The 19214-nt window shown below is 35.2% G+C and overlaps 1 protein-coding gene across 1 annotated transcript; it reads right to left on the bottom strand.

The window, feature by feature from the left end:
• Window positions 1-8693: 8693 nt before the first annotated feature.
• On the bottom strand, window positions 8694-11295 carry LOC145555919 (pentatricopeptide repeat-containing protein At5g39350-like). Its single transcript, XM_081617634.1, has one exon. The coding sequence runs from the start codon at window positions 10856-10858 to the stop codon at window positions 8819-8821; it is 2040 nt and encodes a 679-aa protein (XP_081473760.1). The 5' UTR covers window positions 10859-11295; the 3' UTR covers window positions 8694-8818.
• Window positions 11296-19214: the final 7919 nt, after the last annotated feature.

Here is a 19214-nt window from a genome sequence, read left to right as displayed (position 1 = left end):
CTGGTGTTGGAAGTGCTTGAGCCTTGGGTGACAAAAGAGACCAAGGGTTCTCTTTGAGTTCATTACTACAGTTAAAGAGTTCGCACTGGACATCTCTTGATCTTCAAATTCAATGAACCTCTACAGTTTGCACACAAAGGAACAAACAATATACTTCCTCCGTTTTCTTCAGATGCAACATACACTTTTTTACGGTATTTAAGAAATGTGGGGTTCACATGATATAATACACTTTATAATGGGATGAGTGGTTGTTAGGAAATTTAATGGGTCATGTGCTTTAAATAAAGAAAATAGTATAGTTTTTCCCTAAAGTAACTTTCCTTTTATAGTGTGTTGCAAGTATTGTGACATTTCCTTTTTAGGGAAGTGTTACAAGTAAATGAAAACAGAGGAAGTATTAAACAGAGAAATATTGTATCAGGTATAGTCAATCTTTTCATATTATACAATGACTAATTCCATCTTAAAATCAAGCTTCAACCTATAGCAGACGGACCATTCAGTAAATTAACAGGACTAGAGAGTACAATTGAGCTGCCCAAGATTGCAAAATATCAAACACAATAACAATCGGAGTAAAATTTAGAGGATGAACAGCAAACAGACTAGAAGTCACATTATCTTAAAAGAGAAAATGAGCCATCAGTTGCATCCAATGCTTTCAACTGTAAGTACCCTGTAAGCAAAGAGGAATAGCCTTAGCAGATTGAGGAGGGGAACTGAGAGAGAGAGCATCATGGAGAAGTAAAGACACAGGAGGGTGACTAACCTTCCACTGATTTGCAATGTCAGTGTTCAAGTCTTTTATGGTCGGGGTCTTACCAATGACAACAGGCCCTTAGCAGCAACAGCGGCCATATTTAAAAATCCTTTATCCCACTAACCCATCTCAACGGTTATAGAAGAATCCGATGAGAAAAGAAATTTGATTCATTCAGTTGTGTTTTCAGAGTTTCTAAGTGTTATAGTTTTCTCAACTATAAAACCTGCAAGAGAAACTTCATCATAGCCTACCTTGTGTTTGGAATCACTCAGATTTTATACTGAAGAAATATAAGGAAACAAAGCAGTGTTCTCTCCTCAAAATCTGGACACTACTTGGCAAAGGAAATCTAGTGTATATAAACTATGAAAGTTTATACTATTAGACGACTGTATCCTAAAATGTGTACAGTTAACAGATTTCAAAGGGTGAATTAATTGGATAATTTAGTTCTGTCCAAGTTTTTCCTCATCCCCTTTTCTATTTCTAGACTTGACATACTAAAAAATTAGGAACCTCAACTTATATAACTTCCTCGCGAGACCCAATTTGTTGCTTAGGATAAACTAAGGAGCACTAAGTGCATAAATTTACTGCTTTCCAAATATTATCAAGTCAACAAACACAAGTGAGAGTTAACACTCATCAAACTTGGTTCTAGAAACTCAACAACCATGAACAGCATTATGCCTAACAGAAATAAACCAACCAAATAATCCATAGAGGTGATTGACATTATATACACTCTTACGGGTCTGCAACTACATGATATAGGGCTTATGGACAATTAATCTGTAAAAAGTGAACAGTTTGGCTCTAGTGCTCTACTAATACTTTGATTACAAAACACATAGTTTGAGACATTCAATGACTTACTCTACCAGTGGATGTCCATATCTTCCCTTAAAATGTAAAATGTCAACTCCACAAAAGCATCACAGTCTCATCAGGAAAACGAAGGAGCCCCTCCCCAATTCATTAACACTGCAGTAATAGTACATAAGTACATTACATCAGATAAAAGTCGGGCGAAGTTGTCCTGTGACTCCTGTCAAGTACACCAATGGCTGTTTATCAAAGAAAACGATTTTAATCCAAGATTGAATTCACCACATAAACCTGTCCTGCCTTTTGCAGAATTTTGTTTTACAAGTCAGAGTGATCTGCAAAAGAGCACAAGTTGAAACTCACAGCAATTCATAGAGATCCCCCGATTCCTAATCTAATACGCAGTACTTTTCATGATACAGGAAAATAAAGTGAAGGAATCTATACAGTAAGCAACTAAACACAAATGGAAATGGTTTACTATGGAGACAGGAAAGATGATACATTGAAACTTATTAGGTCTCCTTGATTGACGGAAACATTTTTCAAAAAAATGATTATGAAAAACAATTTTCATGGAAAAATACAACTGTAAATATATATTTTGTTTGTTTGCTTCCCTGTAACAACAAAAAGCCTTGGAAGGGCAGTGATATATATGACACCCCTTGGGGCTAAGAGCCCTTTGGATGGATGATGATATGTATGACGCCCTTGGGGCTAAGAGCCCCTTGGGTGGACGATGATATGTATTGTATTTTTTGTGCACAATTTTGTAAAATTGTACGTATTCTCCGTACTCTTTTCTACATGATTGATAAGTGTCTGTAACACGTGTGTGGACTAAAGCGATTGAACCAAATTGCGGTTCACTTTTCGAAGTATATATTTCTCTAAATATAGCCAGTTCCTTATTCATTTCTCACTCTCAATTTCAATCTCAAAAAACTGTAGCAAGGAAAGTCTTTGTAAAGAGAGAGGTGCTTATTTTAATTTAATTGGAAGACACTATCTTTTAAGGTACGCCTTTGTTTCCTTATGCTTTCTTTCTTGTTAATGGCTTCTTATTCACCTTCTTTTAGTAAGTTGTCAAGGGGGAGCCCTTTAGGAGAGCTTGTCATGAAACTAGCATTTGTTGCTTCCACTTTGACGTGTAGTTGGATTTGTTAGGTATTCACAACCCAGACAAGGTAAATGTGAATGAAAAATGAAAAATGAAAAATGAATAAGAAACTTGCTATATATAGTGAAATGTATGCTTCGAAAATTTAACCGCAATTTGGTACAATCGATTTGGTCCACACGTGTCATAGACAGTTGTCAATCATGCAAAAAAGAGTTCAGAGAATACGTACAATATACGTAATTGTGCACAAAAAGTTCAATACATATTATCGTCCATCCAAGGGACTCTTAGCCATAAAGGGGAATCATACATATCATCGTCCAAAGGAGTGTCAAACACCGTCCATCCAAGGGGCTCTTAGCCCCAAGGGGTGTCATACATATTGTCGCCCATCCATCCCCAAGGGATGACCCGAGCGCATCATCGTGCTCTACAGCATCCAATTATATGTCTTAGAGCAAGACCATGATCAGAAAAATGGCATGTTCACCATGCTAGAGGCCTTTTTCACGATTTCGTTGGACCAAATACCCCTGAGAATTTGCAGCTGCATAGAGGTCGAAAAAATACACAATTTGAAAAGAAAAAAAAGTTTGCTTAATTCGGACACCCGAGGCTCAAGTTATGACCACCGAATTTTTGTCAAAATTTACCTAGCAACGAGCGAGACCACTACCAAAAAAGATGAAATGGGTCATTTTTAAGCATTCTTGATGGCAGGGTTTTAAAATGCGGCCGCATCGTTATGCATCGGCTGTTTTGTAACGGATTTGAATTTTACCGAACCAAATTTTTCCGATTCAGCACGCTGCATTTCAACGCTATGCAATTTCGACCATTACGGCCGTTATGAATTGAAAATCGGCCGCATCAATCGTTCCTGACGGAGAATCCAAGGAAAAAGAACCCAAAGTATAAGTTTTCCGGCGAGGAATCCGTTTCTCCTTGAAAGTCGATGAAAACTATCACATCTTTTTTGTCTTTAAAACAAAAATTGGAGAGTAGACTGAATAGTGACAGTTGTATGTTACCTCTTTTTATTTTTTTGACTTCTGACATAACCCCACCAGCCATCACTCTTCCTCTTCTCTCTTTTATTCTTCCTTCTCCCCCACATGACTTCTTTTTCTAATTACTACTATACTCTTTTATACTTCTTTTTATTACATTTATGAAGTACTCCCTCTGTTACTTGCAACATTTTAACTAGACACACTTACCGATGCACATGTTTGATCATTAATATCTTTTATTATATACTTATATAAGTTATTAAAAATTTATACTAAGAAACTATACATTAAAATAGACCCAACTGTTATAAAATAAAGAGAATAAGAGTGAAATTGGGAAGAGAGTTGATCTGTATCCTTTATTCCATATGATAAGGTATATATATACATACAATATGATTAGAGTTTGGATGGATAAGAATATAAACCCTAGATCTAGATTGTTCCAGAATGATACAAAGGAGGATAATGGATATCCACAAATATTTCATAACACTCCCCCTTGGATGTCCATTATCGAAGACTGTGCCTCATTAAAACCTTATTAGGAAAAACCCTGTGGGATAAAAACCTAATGAAGGAAAAAGAGTACAACATTCTTCGTAATACGCTCGAAATGCTGCCTCGTTAAAAACCTTACCAGGAAAACCCAATATGGGACAAAAACCATGGTTAAGGGAAAAAGAGTGCAGCGCGTAATTTCTCCCCCTGATGAATACATAACTTGAGGTCTTTTAATGCAATGAATCCAATGTAGTTGAGAGTCTTCTCACATAACGCAGAATAGTATCATTCCTTGATTTTTGATCCTCCCAAATCTTCAAATCTTTACGTGAACAAGTGAGTCTTCATATCACCAAATTAAACCTATAACAATAATACATGTGTTTGTCCATATTGCATTCGAAATCTCTGTTTAAAGTTGCCTTAACCATTATACTTTATGCCTTCTTCTGGAGGCCGTGAATAATAGAAATTGATGATCATTATTTGATCAAACATTTCTTAATAATTATATGGCAACACACGATATTATTAATGTTTTTAATCTTAATAATATAACACATGTAATTATATACATTGATCATGGTTCATCTGGACCATAATAAAACAATCTCATGCAAGTATCCCGTTAATATTCTGTAGAATTTTCATAATTGACATGATAGTTCTCTTGCAAATACAAATAGTAATTCTCACTAACTTTCATATGCTCAATCTTCAGGTTGAGATGTCAGTAGTCACATTGACTTATCAAGAGTTTGATAATAATTGAATTGCAATATTCAAGATATAAACTTTGTAGGGCTGAATATTTAAATACGTCATACATAAGTTCTTCAGGAACTCTTCTTACATGATTCATAACATGCTATTCAATCGACGTCATCAATATTTTCATTACAAGTATAAGCCCATTGGAACATAAGTATTTCTTTCTAATTTTCCATCAAAGTTGTAAATATGTCTTACTATACTTTGAATGAACATTGACATATACCACAATTATTATATAGAAATTAAAGCATGCAATATGAGATATAAAAATATGATAAACAAATTATACAATGAGTAATGCATTTACAACTTCGAACATATGCAAGGAATAATCCAATAACCTAAGACTCACACATGCATATGAACATAAATAAGACTCGAAATAACGCAAGACATTGTACAGTGTGGATTTTAAAAATCCATATATTTCTTTGGACTTCTGGTCCATGATAAACTTTTATTATTATCATTATGTCGACATTAAAATGGACAAATATTCCAGATCCCTTATTCACTAGTCCATTATACCATGCATATGCATTATTTATCGGTTCCATCATATACCGGTATCATCATATAATTCCTCAAGGTACAATTTTAATTTGCATGCTATTTTGACAATGATATCTGAATACATTTTTCATTGTTGGTACCATCATAAATTTTCTTACATTATAGGCCATCTATTATAATAATTCAGATATCTATACCACCTATCAAAGGTATTTTACATACTGTGGTATTAATATACTATTATTATACTTTAAAAGTATCAACTGCACTATCTTGTCATATATCGCATATTGATATTGAAACCGATCATACAAACTACACTTCAGGTGCAGTGATTTAAAGAAAAATTTGCAAGATCTATCTTAATGTATGCACATAATATCATTATCACTATAATCAAAATATGTATCTCTATGGGTCATAACGGTATACAAATAATATCATATATGTGCAACATATGTTGATACAAAAGTTGGCATGTAACTTTACAAAGTATCATTAGAGGGATCAACTAATTTTATAATTTTGTCAACTTATTTCAATTCTTCCCCCTAAGTTGGTAAAATATCTGAAATATCGGGGCAACTCTTCACCAACTTAGAATATAATTTCATGTGCATCAAATTTCATCTCATAGGATAATCATATATATTCAACAAATTTATATCTCTTCTGGAGAATGATGAAATTTATTTGCTCTCTTCTAGAGATCAATATTAATAGGGGGTAATAAATTGTGCAGTTGCTAATTTCTAATTATATTTCTTATGTGCTGACATACAATAGCCCCAATCAAGAGAATTGTTATACAAATATAAACTTTCTTGTAATTTCACTAGGTGGTGAATGGTGATCTTCGGGATCACTAGAAACATTGATAATATGATACTTGTTACTTAAAATTTTCACATATAACTTGTACGTGGTGAGATTCAGGTCACCTAATTATTTGTCAACATATAAATTATTATAGTGAACTTCTGGTCACCACTTATTCAGAAAAACCAATATATATTATCTCTTGAACTTTTCTTTCAACACAAACTATTAAAAATCACAATCCAAATATAGCTCTATCTCAATGTTATGTCTTGCCATTCAATTTGTTTCATATATTTAACATGAGAGAACGTCAGCACATTATTTTTTTATCATATCAAACGAAACTTCAGGTTTTCATAACGGGAATTTATTAAACCCCGGATGGCCTAATTATTGATATCACATCCAATCACTTTCCTTTAGTATTCAAATTATGGTCAGTTTTATAATATTGGTGATCACCTTATTAGAGATAATTTAAACATGGCCATGAATATGATGTGATATAAGTACACCAATGTGTTTCTTTCTACAATTGGCAAGATAATTAACTAATACTCATATTTCATTAGAGCATTGATTGTAATCTTGATACATACTAATCTTGTTGGACAACATTTTATACTCTTCTGAAGTAATTTATATAATCATAACATGTACTAGAAATGATCTCTTTGGGAGATGCATAAAAATGTGTCAATTTCTCAAATTTATCATTGTCAATTATTGTTTCTTTCCTCTTCCAAGGATTCTTATCGTTAGAACCCTTTTTATTACCACACTTCAGGTGTTCTAGTTTCAATAGCAACAGATCTTGTCCTTCTAGGACATCAACTTAATATGTACATTTATAGCTAGTTTATAGGTAATACATTTATTCATATCCATCTTTAAGATGGTATCATTCTAAATTATCATGTGGCCACCTCTATTAAATAAAGAATTGAAATTTAGGCTAGCGCATGTACGAAACTGACCATTAACATATATAATTATTCATGTGCAAGGATTACATAAAAACAAATGAAATAAACACTATCTCCCCCTAATCCTTGCATATGGGGGTATGAAATCAATCCGACAACCTTTTAAATCCCTTGCACCTTTAATTTTTAAGCCATAAATTCTTTTGACAATGTCATGTATCATGTAATGTGCTCCTTTTTAGCAAAAATATGCTTAGATAGAATTATACTTACAAAACACTTAATAATGTTCCTCTTGCTCAATTGCATTCATGTAAAGCTTCTCACAATGTCATGTAGTATCTTATAAACTCATAACATTATATCTTGGTCATATAGTTGATATGTAATCCTGTTTGACATTCTAATTAAACTTTCCAATGATTTGTAATCATAAAAAAAAAGAAATCATGCAAACATGCTTCCTTTTAATCACACAAACTCTAGCTCATTTACTTTTGGATTAAGTAAATCTAGTAGTCTATGCATGTATTTTAATTCTCACTTAAAAATCAATATTTAGAATACAATCAAAACCTTTTTTACATTCTTTCTCATGGATTAGTGTCTATAAAATCGTATTAATATTGTGGATGCTATTAATTAAGCAATATACTTTATTAGAAAGTAATATGCGTATGTAGGTATATAATATCATCACATTTATTTGACTGAAATCACACAATATATATAATATAGAAATCAAGGCAGTATGCTTCATAATAAATTAATAATATAAGCTAAACTAATATTATGACCATTGTATTAATTATAAGTTCATGTTAATTGTACAGCATAAGTGTATGCAATTATAGGGTATTAGCTTGGAAATTACTATTAAAGTATTAATACACTATGTGTCTTCCATATTAATAATTTACAAACGATAAGAAATAATTCTCCCTTCACAATTTGTTGTTTCGTTTTATTTATCAAACTAGATTAAATGGTAAAATACTTCTTAAGATCATAGACAAGTAATTATCCATAATAAAAGTCACCAAGTCAGACCTTAGGCCACAAGACAAGGGAATACCGCGATGATAAAAATGATAAAATTAAACTACAATTATAACTTCTGAAGATATACTTGAATATATATATATCACTCTTCTTAATTATCTCACCTAAATATACGACATATCTTTCACAATATGGTAAAATTTTTCTTAAATCCTAACTGAACTTTAATTATATCAATAAAAACGATATTACATTGATGAACATAATGATTCAGTTAAACTGCCAAAATTTAAACTAATTAAGTCTTGTAACACTTTCAAATAAAGAGAATAAGAGTGAAATTGGGAAGAGAGTTGATCTGTATCCTTTTTTCCATATGATAAGGTATATATATACATACAATATGATTAGAATTTGGATGGATAAGAATATAAACCCTAGATCTAGATTGTTCCAGAATGATACAAAGGAGGATAATGGATATCCACAAATATTTCATAACACCAACAACATATTACATGATTACATTGGCTTTCAAGGTTACCTAATTGACTTTGACCTCGACCAAACTATGACCAGGCGTCTTTCTTAATCCAACTTTATCTATAATCGAACGCATATTCTCTGCATCTTTCCATCTGCCTGCAGAAGCATATATGTTTGCCAGCAAGACATAATTACCCATGTTCTCTGGCTCCATATTAAAAAGTAATTTTGCCGAAATCTCTCCAAGTTCAACATTTTGATGTGCCATGCAAGCACCCAGCAAAGAACCCCAAACAGCATGATTAGGCATAAACGGCATTGTTATGATCAAATCATATGCTTCTTGCAAACGACCAGCCCGACCAAGAAGATCAATCATACATGTATAATGATGAATGCTGGGATTAATTTGGCATGTTCTGAGCATCAATGTGAACAGCTCAAGACCCTCATCTACTAAACCAGCATGGCTACACGCATCCAGAACACAGGTGAAGGTAACCTCATTCGGTTTAACTCCAGATTGAACCATGCGCTTAAAAAGTAAAACTGCATATTCACCATGCCCATGTGCTCCATATCCAGCCATTAGTGCACCCCACAAAGTAATATCTCTGCACTCCAGTGGAACTTCACTGAATATCTTCTGAGAATACTTCAAGCTTCCACATTTTGAATATAAATCAATCAGGCCCCTCAAAACTTCGTATTCTGATAGAAATCCAGATTTTAACATGTAGCTGTGAACACTAAAAGCTTGTTGTCCGTCAGCTAAATCAGAACAACCACAAAGGAGACTACTAAAAGTAATAGCATCAGGACGTATTGCTTCATGCAACATTTGTTTAAAACAGTGTACTGCATTACTCGCCAAACCATTATGTGTATATACAGAAATCATTGCGTTCCAGGATGCTACTCTCTTCTGTGAACTTTGATCAAAAATTAAAAAGCAATAACAGACACGATTGCATTTCGCATACATGTCAATCAAAGCGGTTTCAATGATTGCATCACGGAAAAGATTTCGCCTAACTACCCAAGCATGCAAGCACCTGCCATGTTTCACTGCCTGCAAACTTCCAGAAGCCTGAAGCAACATAGCAATAGTCACTGAATTAGGCACCACTTTTTCGAGGTGCATCAACCTACAAAGGTTCAACGCATATCTAGCATTGTCATTCATAACATACCCTTTCATCAAAGAGGTCCATGTCACTACATCTTTCTCCTTTATCCTGTCAAACACTTCTCTAGCATCATTCATGCTACCACATCTTGTATACATATTAATCAACGCATTACATACACATACATCATCTCGTAGTCCTCTCTCTTCAACAATCCCATGAACCTTTCTTCCAAAAGTTAAATCATCTAAATCCCCACAAGCAGACAACACAGATAACACAGCAGACCTATTAAGCTCTGCACCAACACCAATCATTTCATCAAAGATCACTAGAGCATCATTAGCACACCCATTCTTAACAAGCCCACTTATCATAGTCGCCCAAGACACCATATCCCTCTCACCCATCACATAAAAAGCGCACCTCGCCATCTCAACCGCACCACAATTCATGTACATAGCCAATAAAGAATTCAACAAAAACAAATTTGAACCAAACCCACCAGTTATAACTTTCCCATGAATCACAACACCAGTCTTAAGCAACAACAAGTCTCCACAAGCCTTAATAACAAAAGGGTATGTAAATTTGTCAGGAAACAAATACCCAGATGACAATACATCAACAAAAAGCTTAAGAACCTCAAATGGCGAACCACTTTGAGAATGCGCCCTAATAACGGCATTATACAAGAACAACTTTGGTTGACGCAATTCGTCGAACAGCTTACATGCATATGCAACATGACCACAAAGAGCATAACTTGAAGCAAGATTAGAGCAAAGAGTAAAGGGTTTGAAAGAGGAGAGAGAAAGTATACCAGTACTGATGATGTGAGCGTGAAGTTGCTTGATTTTAGAGAGGGATCGAGTGTTGGTGTAGCTTTCTAAGAGTGAAACGAAATGTGTTGTGGACAGAGAAAATTGCTTCAGTTTTGAGGGAAGAGGAGAAATTTTGGAGGCCATTCAAAAATGGCGGATGGGTGTAGTTGATGGAGAAGACATGGTAGTGAGACTCGTAATTGCGACACTTCTCAGATTAATGCACTTCTTTCTCTTGCAATATTGTGTGCGAGTGCGACTGTCTGAGCCCTATTCAATTCAAAAAAAAAAAAAAACATTTTTAAAATTCGCTTTATTTTAGTTCCGTAAAAATAAGGTGTATGGTGTTTTACAAAAAACAAAAAAAAAAAAAAAAAAAAAAAAAAAAAAAAAAAAAAAAAAAAGTGATATGGAGAAAGGTCTTATTGTATACGAAGTAGTAATTAGTTTTAGGAAAATTTGAATTTCATCACTCTTAAAAGACCAAATTTTTATAGGAAAAATTAGAAAAAATAATCCCAACTTTCATCAATTTTGGTACAATAATCCCAACTTTCATATATTCTGGAATAATCCGAACTTTGGGGGGTTTTTTTTTTCTTCAATCCCAAATACCGGTTATTTTAAAAGTGACACGTGTCATGCGTAGGCCTGTACAAAATTATCTGAGAATCCGAAAATCCAATAATCCGATCTGTAACTGATCCGAGTTTTTGGATATCCGATCCGAGTTTTCATTTTGGATCGGATATCCGATCCGAAAAGGCGGATATCAAATGCGGATTTGGATATTAATTTTCAAAATTTCAAATATCTGATATCCGAAAGATATCCGAAATATAAAGCCTAAAATAGTGAAATCTATATAAAAATTTTAAATTGCTCATATAAAACTAACCTTTTATTATTAACTTATTATAATATTCTTAATATATTTGATGATAATATTTATTGCAAAAGGACTACTATTTTATTAAAATATGTTTTACAACTTAGCGATAAAAAAACGATAAAATTAGTGAAATTTAGAAAGTAGTCATAACAATTTTACTTAATATTGGATAATGGATATCCGAAGAATCCGATCCCAAAATTATGAATATTCGAATATCGGATATCCGAAATTTTCAAATCGGATTTGGATATCAATTACTAATATCTGAGTATTCAGATATCCGATCCGAAATCACATTTCGGATAAGATATCCGATCCGTGAACAGGCCTAGTCATGTGTTAATTGGTTAAAAAAATATGAAAAACCAAAAAAAAAAAATATATATATAAACAAAATTAAAAAAAAAAACAGCCAAACCCCAAATCCGGCCACCCTGCGCCGGTGATGCGACCCAGCTTCTACTCCATCTCCGGTGGCTGCTGCTACTCCCATCCCCTCCCCTGCGCCGGTTTCCCCCCTCCTTCAACGTCGGTTTCCCCCCTCCCCCAACGTCGGTGATACGACCCAGCTTCCTCCCCTCCTTCTCCTCCCCCACCACCACTCGAAACTCCTTTTCCAACCACCACCACCACTCGAAACTTCCTTTAAATCTCTCCCCAACTCCCGAAAACCCCTAAACGCCCTTCCCCCACCATCGAAAATCCTAGCCGCTAAGGTTTTCGATTGTAAGGAAGTTGTTGTTGGGGGTTTTTCGGGAGTTAGGGAGGGGTTTTTAGGGTGTTTTGAATGGAAAAGGAGGGGATTGTGGGTGGAGGTGGGTCAAAATACTGGCACAGAGGGTTTGGGGGGAAAGGGGCGCACTGTTTGGGTAGGGGAAGGAGGGGTTGGCGCGACTGGCGGTGGCAGTTGGTGGTGGTGGTAGGGGTTACGTTGGCAGGCAGGGGATTAAGGGTTTTCTGGTTTTTTTAGACCAATTGCAGCTTGACACGTGGCACATAATCTATTACAACTGGTCATTGACTTTCGTCGACCGGTTTGAGATTGAAGAAAAAGAAGACCCCTAAAGTTCGGATTATTCCAGAATAAATGAAATTTGGGATCATTCTACCACATTTGATGAAAGTTGGATCATTTTTTCTAATTTTCCTTTTTTTTTATGCTACGTACTTCGTATAAAAATCACCACTATTTTTGTTTTTTTTTATTTAACCACCGTAAAAAGACCAAAAATTGTATTTCACTACCACTTAACAATTTATGTTTTCAACAAAAAAAAAATAAAAAAAAATAAAAAAATAAAAAAAATATTATGTCAACGAAACCATTAAGTTTATATTTTGTTTACGTGTATCACTTTGTTCGGCACACGTACTAATGCACAACTTTGATCATTAATATATTTTACTCCGACTACCTCCGATTTTTATTATTTGCAACATTGGGGTATTATTTGTGATATATAAAATATTCTAAAGTTGCAAATAATAAAAATCGGAGGTAGAATAAAAAATTGATATTATGATTTATATATTGTAGGTTATTTTAGATTTTAACACCTGGAAAAAACACGAAAATGGTTTTTAACACATCCATAAAAAATAAAAAAAAAATAAAAAAATTGATTTTAACACCACAAACATCTTCGAAAAATTGATTTTACCACCACTTAACAAATTCCGTCCAAGAATCTGTTAAGTGGGGTCCACACTGCCACGTGTTATAATACAATTGGTTTTTTTTAAAAAAAAAGAAAAAGAAAAAACCTACAGCCACCCAAACACCACCACCACTAACACCGCATCGGCGCATCCCCACCCCACACGCACGGCTTCAAGCCGCCAGTTTCGTTACCCAGCCAGACCACCGGAAACCACTCTCCTTCCCAACCCTGACCACTGGAACCCTTTCCCCTCTCATCTCGCACCCGTAAACCCGTCCAAAACGAAACCCTATATTCTAAAAACGACCATAATTTCAACTAATGGCCGAAATCGGCCGATTTTGGGGATCATTATCCTAAATCGGTCGATTTCAGCCATTACTGGACGGGATCGTGGTCGTTTTTGGGGGAAAAGGGGGTTGTGTTCTGGTGGGGCTGGTTTATCGTGCGGCGGTTTTGGCTGCGGGAAAGGGAGGGGTTGGGTTCCGGTGGGGCTGGGTTAAGAAGGGAGAGGTTTTGGTGCCGACGATGGGGAGGGGGCCGGCGGTTGTGCTGGGTCAGGGCGGAAAGCAGGGAATCGTTGGTGGCGTAGGGGTGGTTGTGTGATTTTTCGATATTTTTTATTTTTTTCTTTTTTAAAATATTTGTTGACTAACCACAAAGCGACACGTGGAAGTGTGGACCCCACTTAACGGATTCTTGGACGGAATCTGTTAAGTGGTGGTAAAATCAAATTTTCGAAGATTTTTGTGGTGTTAAAATCAATTTTTTTATTTTTATGGAGGTGTTAAAAACCATTTTCGTGTTTTTTCCAGGTGTTAAAATCTAAAATTTTGGATATGATGGTACCAATGAGGAAGTTTATTTTGTTATTAGGGTGATATCAACAAACAATTCCATATCAATGAGTGTTATTAGAGTCATCAATTACTCAAATTATTAGAGGCAGAAAGTGCTCGTAATGACGTAATGAACACAATTAGATTTGTTTGCCACAAGTAGTGTCAAAAACTGAATTGATCAATCCTACTTTAAAAAAATATCAAATTTAGATTTTGACTTATATAAACACAATAATTTAACATAACTTAAATTTAAGAGGTCGTTTAGTTGACATGGAAATAGATTCTCATAGGAAGGCTCCGTTTGTTTTGAAGGAAAACAATTGTCATGAAAAATCACTTTTCAAGGAAAATAATTTTCAATGGAGAACATGACTTTAAAGAATTTTTTTCTTTGTTTATTTGATTAGAGGAAAACTTAAGAAGAAAAGGAAAAATGAAGAAAAGGAAAGGAAGGATGGGAGGAGAGTATAAGAAGAAGTAATGAATGAAGAGGAAAATGTGAGATACCTTTTTTTTATTTATTTATTTTTTAGAAAACCATTTTCTCTTTCTTCAAAAAAAAAAAAAAAAAAAAAAACACCATTTTCCTTTTTAAAATGCAATTACCTTTAGAAAAATTATTTTCCATTTCTTATCAAAACCAACAAAGGATATGGAAAGAGGAAGAAAAAACATTTTCTAGGAAAATGTTTTTCACCAAAACAAATGGAGCCGAAGTTGTATTTTATGGGAAAATAATCCCCTAATGAAATTTCTAGGAATTTTCATACTACATAATTTGTTTGGTTGGTAATGTGGGAATTATAATTTCCATGAACTTCAATTGACCAGGGGGGACGAGGGAATTTACTTCCCATGATTTGCTTTGTGGGAGGTTGAAATTCACATGAATTTCTAGTTCCTTCATTTTTTACTTTTATGTGTCAATCAAACAACTCCCTAACACATCAGTTCCCATAAATTTTTATTTCCTCCATTTTATATTAGGTTAATTTTTAAATTACCACCCAAAATTGTAATCATTTTAGAACTAACCACCCGTTTAATTTTTTATTTTAAATTATCATCCCTTAAATTAAATAAATGCTCAGATTACTGACAGGGTAAAGTCGTATCCCCTAATAAAAAATAATTACCTAAGTCCTCTAACTAAATTAGATAGGGAAGTAGGGTCGAACTCCACAGGGAAACAAGTCTTTTTACTCCTAATTAATTATTATAGTCTAAATTATCTAAGTAACCAATATTTTTGTGAATAAAATCTAAACTACGGAGAATAAGGTCGAAAGGAATAAAGTAGGGAGAAAATCAAATCTTAAAAGTCCTAGGGCATAGGTTCACTAATAAACAATATTCCAGGGCAAATCATAATAAGCAATCATCAAGCATTGGTTAATCAGATTATAAAGGGCTTTCGCTACGTATTATAATCACAGAGTTAATTTACCGGTATTAAATCTCATCTGTCGAATCTCGACTTAACCATTTATAAATTAATCCACCTATTGAAATTAAGCCTAAACATCAATTCTCATATGTCGAATCTCGAATTAATATTGCTAAACTCATACAATTAAATCTGGCCAAACCTAATTGCATAGCATTAAATCAATCAATAGGAAATCAACCAAGCATTGATAATTAACAATCACAAATTTACCCCTTCATATCATTTATTAGATCCCCATAAACCCTAGAAATTAAACTACTCACGCATCATCATAATTAAACTAATCAAATAAATAAATAATAGCATAATCAAAGAAGTAAATAAAATAGCTGAAATTAAAAGAGAAGAAATTATTACCAAAAAGTAATCTGGAATTAATTGAAACAATTAAGAACAAAAGTTGAGAGAGAAATTAAGAGAGAGAAATATTCTAAGTAGAGAGAGAAAGTCTAAGAGAAAAGGTAATCTAAAATCCGTACAAAAAAACATACTTAAACGTTTTTCTAAAACAAAAATTAAGGCTAACTAATCAGGTCCTATAAAAAACGCGCGCCCGATCGGGCCCGCCTTTTTCTTCGCGTTCCTTCCCATCAGCATCGCCCGATCGTGCTAGACGCTCGCACGATCGGGCGCGCTATAGCACGCTCAGCACCAATGCCTTGCCGCGCCCGATCGTGCTAGAGGTTGCCCGATCGGGCCCTTGCTTCACTTTGAGGCTCGGACTTCGATTGGGCTGATTTCTCGGCCCAATCCGGATTTCCTCTTCGGGTCTTGAATACTTGGTCCAAATGCCTCGGGATCCCAATTACCGAGCCCTTAATCATCGGCTCTCACCGATCCTGGGCTCCAAAAGTGGTCGTGTCCTTCTAGCTTCCGTAGTTGATCCATAAAGCCCGGGAAAATGCTCCAAGAGTGCAATTTCCTGTAAAATACAACTAAAACTACGAAAACACTAGAAAACACAAATTAGTAATAAAAGTGGCCCGAAAGAGCCAAAAACACTACTAATAACGACCAAGGGACGGGGGTAAAACACTATATAAAATGGACATATCAAACTCCCCCAAGCCAAACCTTTGCTTGTCCCTAAGCAAAGAGCTCATCAATGAACATATAAAACATACTTCACCCCAATAACCAAATCAAGCACCAACGATTCAAGGCAAATCTAATGAACATGCTTTAACATCAATCAATCTTATTCATCTAATCACCCTTCCTCCCTAACAATTGTCAAGTAGAGCAAACCACAAGAGCATATAGAATTCAAGACTAGTGCTCACACACTCAACTCTCATTTATGTGGCGAGTAAAAGATGTACTCGATCGCTCTCCAACCAACCCCTTTAATGTGAACAATGCCCTCCCAACTCACACTCTCGTGTGTATAAAAACAATGAACGCTCATCCTACTAGTCGACTCGAAATATGCCAAGTCATAACTTGCATTGATAAACAACACTTTCACATTTACATAACTTCTATGCACAAGGTCGGAAGGTCTTTAAAGCTTGTAATGTAAGGCTAGGGTAAAGGGTAGGATAAATTTGGGATTATGTGAGAGAAAAGCTATGCATTAAGGGAGCCAAATCCTAATAAACCCATTGATCAAAATAAATGATGATCATACATCTCCATCAACATAACTAACTCCAACAAAAACCACCAAATACAACTCTAATCATCATAAACAATCCCAACACTTACAGTAATCACTCATAAAAATATGATAATGTAGAACTTTGAGTGAAAAACAAACTTTGAACTCATTCTTTTTTTTCTACTTGAATTTTTTTCCTTTTTTCTTTTTCTTTTTCTTTGAACAACCTTCAAATAGAACATTTGAGCATTAATAAAAAAAATTTCTTTTGCTCTTTTTTTCTTTTTAACTCATATTGGAAAATTCAACTTTGAAACACAATATCAATATTTATTTTCCAATCAAAAATCAAAGAACAATAACTCTTCTTTTATTCCCACATTGTGCAAATAATATGCACACCACAACTCCCTCACCTCACCAACTAATAGCTCCCCCAAGCCAAGCTTGGGACTAGTAACCAATGGGGCTCATATAGGCTTGTAATGTGGCTAAATAATCAATAAAAGGGCACAAGAAACAACATGGGTAACAAGAAGGGAGCAAATGTATATAATATTCTGAAGGCTACCTAAAAGAATGAACGCCTTCGTCCTCCTCATGTGCATAATAATAAGTCATGAAACACTACTCATAGTTGCAAATCAATACTCAAATTCATTGACATACTAGGAATTATGGAACTATCACACATTTCCTAACCAAATCAACTAGTCAAGCACTATATTCACAAATAGTTGGCAAAATTGACTCATGTTTAGGAATCCAAGCAATTAAACTTCAAATCATGACCAACAAATCCACAATGCTCATTATCAATAACCAAGAATCAAAATGAATTTTCTCAAGTATGGGGCACAGGGAAGTATGATTCATAATTCATTGGAACGTATTTTTGAATTTTTTATTTTTTCAATTTTTTTGTATTTTTCATATATAAGAAAGCAATAAAAACTACACTAGGAAAGCAATAAAAACTATACTAGAAAGCAAATAAAAAGAGAAAAGGAAGAGAATTACCAAGTGAAAGAACACCCCCCCCAAGCCAAATCAAGCAATGCCCTCATTGACTTGGGAGTGTAGCCTACTCCTCATCCTCATCCATCCTCGAATAGCCCCCTCCGTGGCTAGAACCGGCTCCTCCATGGCTAGAGCCACCACCTCCATAACCCGAACCACCTGCAAAGTAGTTAGGGTCCACATTTCCCCCAAGCCCACCAAAAGGTACATCGGTCCCATAACCATGGACCGATGAGTAGTCGACGTAGGTACCAAAGGCACTTGGGTTCGTATATCCACCTTGCGGATATTGGAACCAATCAGGGACAAGTGAATCGGGGGGAATAGCCCCCCGACGGGCGTAGTCATCATACATGGGGTATAAACCCCTCCCTAGGTTCCTCTTCACATACCCCACCCTTCTATCTAAAGACCCTACTTTAGTGTCCAAATCCCTAACCATACCCTCAACTCTCCCTTGCCCCATCTCAATCCTATCTAATTGGCTCCTAAAAGCCGAAAAGTCATAAGGGGCGTTGGGGTCTATGTTGTAGTTGGTAGAGGAAGTGGGAATATCGTATGTAAAGGGTGGAGGTGGTGGATAATGTGGTGAATGGTGATGAGGTGAGAGGTCTATGGGAGAGTGGTGGGGTTAAGGTGAAGGGTGAGGGGGTTGAACCTCACCTTGACCATTAAGCTCGAAAGTGTAAGAAGGCTTCCCCTTCTAAAATTTGGTCAAGGTGGGGTTGGGTAAAGTGAAAGCATAATCCCTCCTACCCGATTCCCGTTGAATCACCCACCAAGTCTCCCCTCCCATGACATTAATCCAATTAAGGCCACCTAAATAGGGTAGGTCCATAATAGTTGGGCCGGCTACCTTACCGTCATCGTTAGGGACAAAGCTAAGGTGTTTGACCGCTATATGTGTAACTAGGCCACCAAAGCAAATGGGTACCCTAGACCTACCCACCTCGGCCGCATTGGCCACCCGTTGGAAGTGGTTGACTATTTTGTGGACTATATTGAGCTTTTCACTCCTAGGGATCATGT

The sequence above is a fragment of the Chenopodium album genome, chromosome 8 (assembly GCF_948465745.1).
Source record: "Chenopodium album chromosome 8, dcCheAlbu1.1, whole genome shotgun sequence".
NCBI lineage: Eukaryota > Viridiplantae > Streptophyta > Magnoliopsida > Caryophyllales > Amaranthaceae > Chenopodium > Chenopodium album.
Note: the sequence above shows the minus strand (reverse complement) of the source record. Positions and strands in the feature narration are given on the sequence as shown.

What these genes read in the sequence shown, in the direction of transcription:
- LOC145555919 (XM_081617634.1), bottom strand. Translation starts at nt 10,858, where the DNA reads ATGGCCTCCAAAATTTCTCCTCTTCCCTCAAAACTGAAGCAATTTTCT.